The 12,197-nt window shown below is 46.1% G+C and overlaps 1 protein-coding gene across 1 annotated transcript in view; it reads right to left on the bottom strand.

The window, feature by feature from the left end:
* LOC134342211 (NACHT, LRR and PYD domains-containing protein 3-like) overlaps positions 1-5,202 on the bottom strand; it is a 69,929-nt gene extending 64,727 nt beyond the window's left edge. Inside the window, 1 exon segment of the mRNA XM_063040183.1 lies at positions 4,861-5,202. Coding sequence (XP_062896253.1) covers positions 4,861-4,934 — 74 coding nt within the window. The 5' untranslated portion in view covers positions 4,935-5,202.
* Positions 5,203-12,197: the final 6,995 nt, after the last annotated feature.

Raw genomic sequence — 12,197 nt, forward strand, 5'->3', positions numbered from 1 at the left:
CATCCCAGGGTACTTAAGGAGGTGGCTTTAGAAATCGTGGACGCATTGGTACTCATTTTCCAATGTTCTATAGATTCAGGATCAGTTCCTGTGGATTGGAGGGTGGCTAATGTTGTCCCTCTCTTCAAGAAGGGAGGAAGAGAGAAAACAGAGAATTATAGACCGGTTAGCCTGACGTCGGTTGTGGGAAAGATGCTGGAGTCAATTATAAACAATGAAATTACAACACATCTGGATAGCAGTAACAGGATCGGTCCGAGTCAGCATGGATTTACGAAGGGGAAATCGTACTTGACTAATCTTCTGGAATTTTTTGAGGATGTAACTATGAAAATGGACAAGTGGGTGCCAGTGGATGTAGTGTACCTGGACTTTCAGAAAGCCTTTGATAAAGTCCCACATAGGAGATTAGTGGGCAAAATTCGGGCACATGGTATTGGGGGCAGAGTACTGACATGGATTGAAAATTGGCTGGCTGACAGAAAACAAAGAGTAGCGATTAACGGGTCCCTTTTGGAATGGCAGGCGGTGACCAGTGGGGTACCGCAGGGTTCAGTGCTGGGACCGCAGCTGTTTACAATATATATTAATGATTTAGATGAGGGAATTAAAAGTAAGATTAGCAAATTTGCCGATGACATAAAGCTGGGTGGCAGTGTGAAATGTGAGGAGGATGTTATGAGAATGCAGGGTGACTTGGACAGGCTGGGTGAGTGGGCAGATGCAGTTTCATGGGGATAAATGTGAGGTTATCCACTTTGGTGGCAAGAACAAGGCAGCAGATTACTATCTAAATGGAGTCAAGTTAGGAAAAGGGGAAGTACAACGAGATCTAGGTGTTCTTCTACATCAGTCACTGAAAGCAAGCATGCAGGTACAGCAGGCAGTGAAGAAAGCTAATGGCATGCTGGCCTTCATAACAAGGGGAATTGAGTATAAGAGCAAAGAGGTCCTTCTGCAGTTGTACAGGGCCCTGGTGAGACCACACCTGGAGTACTGTGTGCAGTTTTGGTCTCCAAATTTGAGGAGGGACATTCTTGCTATTGAGGGAGTGCAGCGTAGGTTCACAAGATTAATTCCTGGGATGGCGGGACTGTCATATGTTGAAAGATTGGAGCGATTGGGCTTGTATACTCTGGAATTTAGAGGGATGAGAGGGGATCTTATTGAAACATAAGATTATTAAGGGATTGGACACGCTGGAGGCAGGAAGCATGTTCCCACAGATGGGTCAGTCCAGAACCAAAGACCACAGTTTAAGAATAAGGGGTAGGTAAATTAGAACAGAGTTGAGGGAAAACTTTTTCACCCAGAGAGTGGTGGATATATGGAATGCTCTGCCCCAGAAGGCTGTGGAGGCCAAGTCTCTGGATGCTTTCAAGAAAGAGTTAGATAGAGCTCTTAAAGATAGTGGAGTGAAGGGATATGGGGAGAAGGCAGGAACTGGATACTGATTGTGGATGATCAGCCATGATCACAGTGAATGGCGGTGCTGGCTCGAAGGGCCAAATGGCCTACTCCTGCACCTATTGTCTGTTGACTGACAGATGGGTGACAGTGAGGGGGGAGTTTGAACATCAAACTCACAGGTCTATTTCTGCTGTTGCAAACATGGAACAGCCCATTTACTCACAGCCTCTCACTGTGAGGGATGGGATGGTAACTCATGATCTTCTCAGTATAGCAGTCATTGCTTCTAAATGAACTCCAGAACCAAACATCTGAGCCCAGAACAGAAATACTGGCTCAACACTTCAGAAACCTGGGCAGCTTGAACCCCGGGTCCATTGCACTTGGATCTAAAACTGTGATATCCCAGGACCCGACCTCACAGGGTCACACCGCTGAATCTACCACTCACCGACCCCCGAATCCTTGCACATCGTCCCCACATCTCACAGCGAGTGGTGTAATCAGCAATTGCCCCACGATGCCCAGCACCCCAGGCCTTTTGATTCATTGTGAAAGGAGGAACATCCAGCCCCATCTGTGGAAGTACCGACCTGGGCCAAATCCCCGATACTGACAGTTCTGTATGCTCAGAGTCTCCATTCCAGGATCGCAGTTCAAGCACCAATTTTCCCAGGACTCCTGTGGCCAGTAATATGCTGCAGTTTCTTGGCCATTCAGTGTTCAAAAACTAACACTCCAACATCACCCTGTGGCAGAACGGGAACCTGATGATCTTCTGACTGGGCAGAGATCAGGCTGGAAAACCTGGGCGTGTGTCACCAGCAGGCATGGTTAAGTTTCACATTGTCTCCAGCAGCTAAACTGAACACATCTTATTATTATTATTGTTGAATGAGATCTTGCCCAGCACAATTGGCCATCACATTTCTTGTATGCTAACAGGAATAAAATGCTTTTTATTTCAAAGTTGTACAAATGTAATTCCTACATTCATTAATTTTCTTTCCAACACAGGGCTAATACAGTCGATACAGTTAATGCTCACAACATCCGCCCCACCCAACTATCAAGCTGTTACATCTGTTCCAGAGGCCACTATCTCTCAATGAGGGGAAGTGACCAGAGAGCTGAAAAAATGTGCTCCACGCCCTGCAAGTCATGGGGGTTGTTACCCTGGCAACGCAGAATGTGACTCTCCAAAAATGACTGAGAAAGAAAATAACAGTCTCAACTTTAAATGCAGCAAATTTCCTCCTGACGAAGATTGACACAGTGGCCATTTTATAACGTTGAAACTAAAACTGTCATGGCTGTCTTTACCCTACCTCATGCTGCATTCAGTAAATCCTCCGGTACTTCCAGGTAACAAACACCAATTTCAGAAATAACTCAGTGAGGCAAAATACTTCACAAGGAAGACAATGTAGAAGAAAGATTGTTGATATACAGTGGCATGCAGAAGTTTGGGCACCCCAGTCAAAATTTCTGTTACTGTGAATAGCTAAGCGAGTAAAAAATGACCTGATTTCCAAAAGGCATGAATTTAAAGATGACACATTTCTTTCATATTTTAAGCAAGAAAACTTTTCCTATTTCCAGTGGCTTCACCTTGACAGTAGAGGTGGCCATGGATAGCCCTATCAGAATAGGAATGGGACGTGGAATTAAAATGTGTGGCCACTGGGAGATGCTGTTTTCTCTGGCGGACAGAGCGTAGGTGTTCAGCGAAACGATCTCCCAATCTGCGTCGGGTCTCACCAATATATAGAAGGCCACATCGGGAGCACCGGACACAGTATATCACCCCAGCCGACTCACAGGTGAAGTGTCGCCTCACCTGGAAGGACTGTCTGGGGCCCTGAATGGCGGTAAGGGAGGAAATGTAAGGGCATGTGTAACACTTGTTTTTATTTTTTTTTCTCTCTTTTTTCTCCCTCTGTCCCTCTCACTATACTCCTTGCCCATCTTCTGGGCTCTTCCCCCTGCTTTCTTTTCCCTAGGCCTCCCGTCCCATGATCCTTCCCTTCTCCAGCCTCATATCCCTTTTGCCAATCAACTGTCCATCTCTTGGCTCCATCCCTCCCCCTCTTACTAGCTCTTCTTTCAGTTAGTCCTGACGAAGGGTCTCGGCCTGAAACGTCGACTGTATCTCTTCCTAGAGATGCTGCCTGGCCTGCTGCGTTCACCAGCAACTTTGATGTGTGTTGCTTGAATTTCCAGCATCTGCAGATTTCCTCATGTTTGCATATTAGATTGAGTTTGTTATGACAAAGATTAACACTGCAATATTTTGTAACAGTGAAATTAAAATTGAATTGTCTGTGTCTACTCTGCCACATGCTGTAACAGTGTAACCTTAATTAATCCAAAAAAATACACAATTCCTGGAAAATAGTGAGGTAAAAAGTGAAAGACTATACTTCACAATGAAGACAAAGGTCAGAAGAAAGATTGCTAATTGATATCATTGAGGTGATGGGATACAGTCTGGACAAGACTGAACAAGATGGGCAGGGAATGAGCAGATAGAATCAGTTGGGAGAAGGTATCAAGAACAATCACTGATGGTCCTCCAGTATACTGAAATAATGGTACATACTACTGTATAAATGATTCTAAAATAACAACACAAGGACAAATAACAACTTTGGCATTTACCCTTGTCCCTCACCAATTTTCATCAACACACCATAAAACGTATCCCATCCAGCTACTTTACACCTTTGTACGGCTACTCTCTTCTTATGCCCTCCAGAAATAGCAGAGAACTGTGGACACAGCTGAGCATATCATGGAAACGAGCCTCCCCTCCATGGACTCACTCTGTAAGTCCTGCTGCCTCAGTAAATCAGGCAACATAATTACTAATCAAATCGCACTGAGTTCTCTCAGGTCCTGTTGAATTTATTGCCAAATGCACAACTACGGAAAGGTACAGGTACAGAGAAACACTGGCTTGTAGAAGCATCACAGGCAAGTACACACGGAACATAATTATACAATTCTCTGTCAGTAACAATATAGAAATGGTTTACGTCATCCTGCTAACAGGACCAGAACAACAGGGGCTGAGCGACGGCTCATCTCAGACGGTTCGGTGTGAAGGTCTCACAACCCGGACCGACCCCGGCAGATTCTGTCAAGGAAGCGAGGCGAGGCCGCCAGTTCGGGAAAGTTCATCCCCTCCCCTATCACCTTGTGTTTCTCTCTCCATTCCCCACCCCACCCCACCTTTTACTCTCCAGCCCTGCCGAAGGGGTTCGGCCGGTAACGTTGACTGTACTCTTTTCCCGGATGCTGCCTGGCCTGCTGAGTTCCTCCAGCTTTTTGTGCGCGTTGCTCGGATTTCCAGCATCTGCAGACTTTATCCTGTTTGAGTTCGCGAAAGTTACGGGACTCATTGCGCAACATTATATCTCCCCGCTCGGGGCCGGCTTCAGTACTCACCGAATGGAAATTGTTGGTGTCGCCCCGCAGAGAACAATCTGTCCCGGGCTCTCCGCTCCAAGGGATGGGGACATTCCCCCGATCCCGATCCCGATCCCACCGATTACCCGCTTCGACAAAGAACGGAAAAAACAACACCGCCCTGCCCGTACTGCGCATGCGCGATGTCCTCAGCGCCTAATCAGGCGGTGGGCGGGGCCTCGGAAACGGCCCTGCAGCTGCTGCGGATCCGCGGTAAACCCGGATCACGTGACGGGTGGAGGGTCTCCCACGTGACCCGGTGACACCGCCCCTCCCCCCCCGGCCGCGTTTCCCACATTATTTCATTATTTCCCGTATTATTTCAGCAACATTTTTAATTGTTCCCTCCATATCTTCCCTGTCCCTTTCCCTCCACTCCCAGGTCACAGAGTTCTCAGAGTTTTAGTTCCATTCCCATCCCAGTCAGACACATAATTCAGACCCACACAGGAACTGAGAAGGTTTCATTTAAATCAGTTCTATGTTGAAAACACTAATTTCTATTCATTTACTCTGGCCTCACCGGACAGGAACACTGAAACATCAAGTGAGAAACAGCAGGAGGTGGCCATTCAGCCCCTCTAACCATCAACAAGGTGGCAGCTGCTCTCCCACCTCAGCCACGTGTTTCTGCCCGATCCTCATTTCCTCGATCCCCTCGGTCTCCACACATCTGCCGGCCTCTGTTTTATGTGAGGACGATCACTGAGTCTTCACCGCCCTCTGTGGTGGGGATTTACAGACATTCACCACCCTCGGAGTGGAGACATTTCCCCTCATCTCAGTCCCGGACTGTCCACCCCCTTTTTCAGAGACTGGGATCCCTGGTTCAACCGGTAATGATGTTGTGCATTTCAATGTGGTCACCTCTCAGTCCTCGATTCTCCAAATGAAAGGGTTATCACATTTGATCTTTCTTCATGTGATGACCCACCACTCCAGGGATCAGTCTGGTGAATCTTCATTGCACTCTCCATAACAAATACTCTCTAACCTCTTTGTTAATCCTCTATGGAATTAATATCCATCTTCTGCAGCCCCGTGTTGCCCCAAACACTCACCTCCCCCCCATCACTATTTCCACCTTCCCACCTCCCCCCTCACCTGGATCCACCTCTCACTCCCCAGCTCTTGCCCCATCCCCACCCCTCACCTCTTTTCTCTGACTATTTCCCGTCCACTCTCAGTCCAGAGGGAGGGTCTCGGCCCGAAATGTTGACGGTTCATTTCCCTCCACAGATGCTGCCCGACCCACTGAGTTCCTCCGGCAGTTTGTTCTTTGGTCTGTGTAACCCGTGTTAGTGTGGGGAGCGGGATTTTACACCATATTCCAGGTACAGTCTCAACAAAACACAAATAATTGTTAAAGTCATTTCACTCTGATATCCAATAACTCTTACAATAAATACAATGTATTGTGACCTTCATCCCTACCCACTGCACCTCAGTCATTTACACACTCAGTGTTTCTGTTTCTCCTACAGAAGTGGGTGATCTCACATTTTCCATATTGGTCTCCAGCTGACCTGTTGCCCACTCACTCCTTTTGCCTCCGTTACGCTGAAATCTCTCGACAAGAAACACAGAACATAGAACAGTACAGCACAGGAACAGGCCCTTCGACCCACATTATTGTGCTCAAACTATTCAATTAATCAAATTGCCAACTAAACTAATTCCATCTGCCTGAACAATGTCCACATCCTTCCCTTTTCCTCACATTCATGTGCTGATCTAAATATCTCTGAAAAGTCCCCAATGTATCTGCCAGAACCGTCAGCCCAGGCAGCACATTCCAGCAACCCCCTCCCACTCTAAATGCATGGTATCTTGTATTAGACATTGCTAACCAGGATAAAAAAAATATTGTCTGTCTACTCTATCTATGCCTCTCATAAACTTATAAAACTCCATCATCTCACCCCAGCCTGCGCCGCTCTAGATAAAACAACCAAAGTTTGTCCAACCTGTCGTTACAGCTCATGCCCTCAAATCCAGGCAATATCCTGGTAAACCTCTTCTGCACCCTCTCCAGGGCCATTGATATCCTTCCTGGAATGAGGCAACCAGAATGTATGAAATACTTCAGATGTGGCCTAACTCCAGTTTTATGAAGCTGCAACATAACTTCCTGAATTTTGAATGCAATATATGACTAATAAAGGCCAGCATGCCATTTGCCTTCTTAACCACCCTGTCAATCTGTGTAGCCACTTTGAGGGAGCAGTGAACTTGGGACTCCAAGATCCCTCTGCTCATCGACACGTTTACAGGGCTTGACTTAACAGTGTATTATCTCTTTATATTTGACCTACCGAGGTTCCAAGATCATCGACACAAATCAAATCTCACTGAGTTTTCTCAGGTCCTGTTGAATTTATTGCCAAGTGCACAAGTACGGGAAGGTACAGGGACAGAGAAACAGTGACTTGTAGCAGCATCACAGGCAAGTACATTCAGATAACACACAGACATATGTTATACAATTCTGTCTCATTATCAATGTAGAAATACAAGTTTTATGTCATTAACAATGTGTGAATATACATTTTTTTCAAGAGCAGCCTTGGAAATGTTGAAAATGGTCCCTCAGCCAAATTGTTGACACAGTTTGGAAAAACTGGGCTCCGAGCACCGGTCCCTACTGCACCCACTGGGACATCCTGCAGACCCAAGAAGGGTCTGGTAAATCCTTCTCTTTAAACACAGGAACAGGAGCAGGCTGCTTAGTCCCTCCAGCCTGTCCTGTCATTCAATAAGACCCAAACCAGTCCATCCTTGTCCCCCAACACCATGCCCGTTTCCACTTTGCCCGGACCATTGGCCCCACTTGCAGCTCAACAGTCTGCCAGTGTTTGCCCCCCAAAGTGGTGAATATCTCTGCTCTCCACCACCATGGGCTCAGACATTTCCACAGACGAGCCCCTCATGTCCCTTCCCCACTGTCAATGGGCTCCTTCCCCCAACCTGCTCCTTGATCCACCACCGGGACAAACAACCTCCCAGACTCCATCCTATCCAACCCCTCACAACATGTTTATCCTCGTTCTCCCTCCTCCTCCTGCTGGATCACTCGCTCCCTGGGGAACCAGCATCAAACCGACGAGCCTTCCCTTTGACAACTGGATGGGATGGTAACTCATGATCTTCTCAGTATAGCAGTCATTGCTTCCAAAGGAACTCCAGAACCAAACATCTGAGCCCAGAACAGAAATACTGGCTCAACACTTCATAAACCTGGGCAGCTTGAACCCCGGGTCCATTGCACTTGGATCTAAAACTGTGATATCCCAGGACCCGACCTCACAGGGTCACACCGCTGAATCTACCACTCACCGACCCCCGAATCCTTGCACATCGTCCCCACATTTCTCAGCGAGTGGTGTAATCAGCGATTGCCCCACGACCAATGTCCAGCTGCCCGAGACTTCTGATTTGTTGTGGAAGGAGGAACATCCAGCCCCATCTGTGGAAGTACTGACCTGGGCCAAATCCCCAATACTGACAGTTCCATATGCCCGGAGACTACATTCCAGGATAATAGTTCAAGCACCAATTTTCCCAGGACTCCCTGTTACCGGTAATATGCTGCAGTGTTTCAGCCATTCTGAGTTCAAAAACTAACACTCCTGCATCAACCTGTGGTAGAACGGGAACATGATGATCCTCTGACTGGGCAGAGATCCGGCTGGAAAACCTGGGCGCGGGGCACCATCAGGCAGGGATACATTTCACATCATCTCCAGCAGCTAAACTGAACACATTGTATCATTATCATTGTTAAATGAGATCTTGCCCAGCGCAATTGGCTGTCACATTTCCTGTGGGCTAACAGGAATAAAACACTTTTAATATAAAATTGAAATTAAAGTGCTGGAAACTCGGTACATCAGATTGGATGTGTGGAAAGAGAAACTGTGGAAGACCCAGTATCAGAACTGGGACTGTCCAAGATGCTCCCCGATCTGCTGAACATTTCCTGCATTTTCTCTTTTTACTTTAAGTGATGCACAACTATTGACTGATTACAAGATGTTTGTGATGGCCTGAACAAAGTTGCACAAATGTAATACCCACATTCATTAGTTTGCTTTTCATTCCAACATAGGGATAATACAGCCGATACAGTCAATGCTCACAACATCCTCCCCACCCCACGATCAACCCGTTACATCTGCTCCCAAGGCCACTAACTCTCAATGAGGGGAAGTGACTAGACAGCGATAAAAATCTGCACCACTCCCTGCAGATCCTGTGTGCTGCTACTCTGGCAACAGAGAATGTTACTCTCCAGAAATGACTGAGAAAAATAACAGACTCAGCTTTAACTACAGCAAATTTCTTCGTGACAAAGGTTATCACAGTGGCCATTTTCTAACGTTGAAACTATTTGTAGTCTCTTCATACTAACACAGGCATCATATATTCTGTACAGTAAATGCCCAAAGAATCCTTGCATCCACACCGGCTCCTGAGGTCACAGTCTCTCCGCTGAGGGGCAGTGACCAGACAGAGAGTGATAAAAATGTTCAACACTCCTTGCAGCTCTGGTGGGCTGTTACCCTGGTGATGGGGGATGTGGCTCAGCAGAACTAACTGAAAATAGGAAATAAGGAACTCAACCTCACATGCTCTGGGTTTCATTATGACAGAGATGAACACTGAACCCTCAGCCATTTTGTAATGGGGAAGCTAAAATCCCAGTGACTGTTTTAACCCTGTCTCGAGGTGCATCCAGTAAATCTGTTGGTATTTCCATCTCTACAGAACTTCCAGCAGTGCAGAAGCTGGTCCAAAATCAAAACACGTTGTTGGATGCAGCCTGTCAGTTCCAAATGTCCACTATGGGATATTTACAAAGGACATCACACAATACATTCTGGTGATAATCATGAAGTTTCCTACTTTGTCCAATTAAATGGTTAAAAATTCCATCATAATCTTGTGTGTGCAAATAACTTATAACTACGATCAACCCCAGGCATTGATACAGGTGCAATTCAGATCCTGATACCGGACAGAATGATGGAAGGGAAGTTCCCCAGATACAATTGGATGGATTAAGATCGGAACTTCAGATCCTGGACTCCCCCACTGTTGAAAACACCTTGTCCGCATCCAATCTATCCAGACCTCAGGATTTCATTGAGGTTCCTGTTCCCAGAGTCACCACCCCTCCATTGAGAACAGGCCCAGAGACACCAAATACCCCTCCTACATAAAACTTTTCATTCCCGAATCACTGTTGTGAACTTTAAAAACAACAACTGTGATGAGCACATTTCCACGAATAACAGACAATTAGGCGGCAAGGTAATCTATTGAGAAAACCTTTGGTTTCCGTACTGCCCCAGTAACTGCCACAAAATATCTCCTGAAGATCAGTGTGCTCATCTAGTCATGGAGCTGAAAGAGATGGGAGAGATCTTTAATGGTTTCTCTGTGCGTATATATGATAGTTAATCAAGTCATGGATTGAATACGGATTACACAGCAGGTATTTGCTGTCTTGAGGTGAATTAGGATGGATAAATCCCCAGGGTCTGACAACGGGTCCCTCAGACCTTGTGGCAGACTAGCGTAAAGGCTGCAGGAGCCCTGGAAGACACAGATGTTGCTGCTATTTAAGGAACAGAGTTACAAAGGTAGGTTGAACAGGTAAGAAATTGATTGTTTGAAGTACAGGAGAATGAGGAGAGATCCTAGGACCCCACGGTAATAGAAGGGGTCCATGTCATGAAGTTTGGGAACCCCTGCTAGAGGTACACACAAGTAGGATGGTACGAAAAGGGTGAATGCATATAGACTTTTGCCCCTCAGCTTGGGTGAGGTCATGGATTTAGGGTGAAAATTTAAATATTTAAGGGGAACATAGAATATAGAGCATAGATATTTACAGCACACTGCAGATTCTGTGGCCCACAATGTTGTGCTGTCCACGTAACCTACTCCAGAAACTCCCTAGAGTTTCCCTAGTGCATAGCCCTCTATTTTTCTAAGCTCCATGTACCTATCTAAGAGGCTCTTAAAAGCCCCTATTGTATCCGCTTCCACCATCGCCGCCGGCAGTGCATTCCACACACCCACCACTCTGTGTGTGAAAAACTTACCCCTGGCATCCCCTCAGTACCTATTTCCAAGCACCTTAAAACTGTGCCCTCTTGTGTTAGCCATTTCAGCCCTGGGACAAAGCCTCTGACTATCCACATGATCAATGCTCCACATTACCTTAAACACTTCTACCAGGTCACCTCTCATCCTCCATCGCTCCAAGAACAAAAGGCCAAGTTCACTCAAACTATTTTCATAAGGTACACTCTCCAATCCAGGCAACATCCTTGTAAACCTCCTCTGCACTCTCTCTATAGTATCCACATTCCTCCTGTAGTGAGGTGACCAGAACTGAACACAGTGTCCAAGTGGAGTCTGAACAAGGTCTTAAATAGCCGTAACATTATCTCATAGCTCTTGAACTCAATCCCACTGTTCATGAATGCCAACACACCATACACCTTCTTAACAACACCGTCAACCAGCACAGCAGCTTTGAGTGTCCTATCGACACAGACCCCAAGATTTCTCCGATCTTCCACACTGCTGAGAGTCTTTCCATTTATATTATATTCCATCTTCAAATTTGACCTACCAAAATGAACAACCTCACACTTATCTGGGTTGAACTCAACCTTCCACAACTCAGCCCAGTTCTACATCCTATCAATGTCCCACTTTAAACACTGACAACCCTCCAGAATATCCAAAACACCCGCAAACTTTGCGTCATCAGCAAACATATTAACCCAAACTTCTACTTCTTCATCCAGGACATTTATAAAAATCAAAAAAAAGAGGGGTCCAGGAACAGATCCCTGCGGAACACCACTGGTCACCGACCTCCATGCAGAATCATCTACAACCAAATGTTGCTTTCTGTGGACAAGCCAATCCTGGATCCACAAAGCAATGTCTCCTTGGATCACATACCTCACTACTTTCTGAATGAACTTCGCATGGGGAACCTTATCAGACGCCTTACAGAAATCCTTATACACTACATCCACTGCTCTACCTTCATCAACCTTTGTGACATCCTCAAAGAATTCAATCATTCCTAAGGCACGACCTGCCCTTGACAAAGCCATTCTGACTATCCCTAATCACATTATGTCTCTCCAAATGCTCATAAATGCTCTTAATTCAGTGGCTGGTAAGTTGATAGAAAAGATCCTGAGAGGCAGAATATGATCAGAAATAGTCAGCATGGCTTTGTCAAAGGCAGGTCGTACTTTACGAGCCTGACTGAATTTTTTGTGGAT

The sequence above is a fragment of the Mobula hypostoma genome, unplaced genomic scaffold, assembly GCF_963921235.1.
Source record: "Mobula hypostoma unplaced genomic scaffold, sMobHyp1.1 scaffold_88, whole genome shotgun sequence".
NCBI classification, from domain to species: Eukaryota; Metazoa; Chordata; class Chondrichthyes; order Myliobatiformes; family Myliobatidae; genus Mobula; species Mobula hypostoma.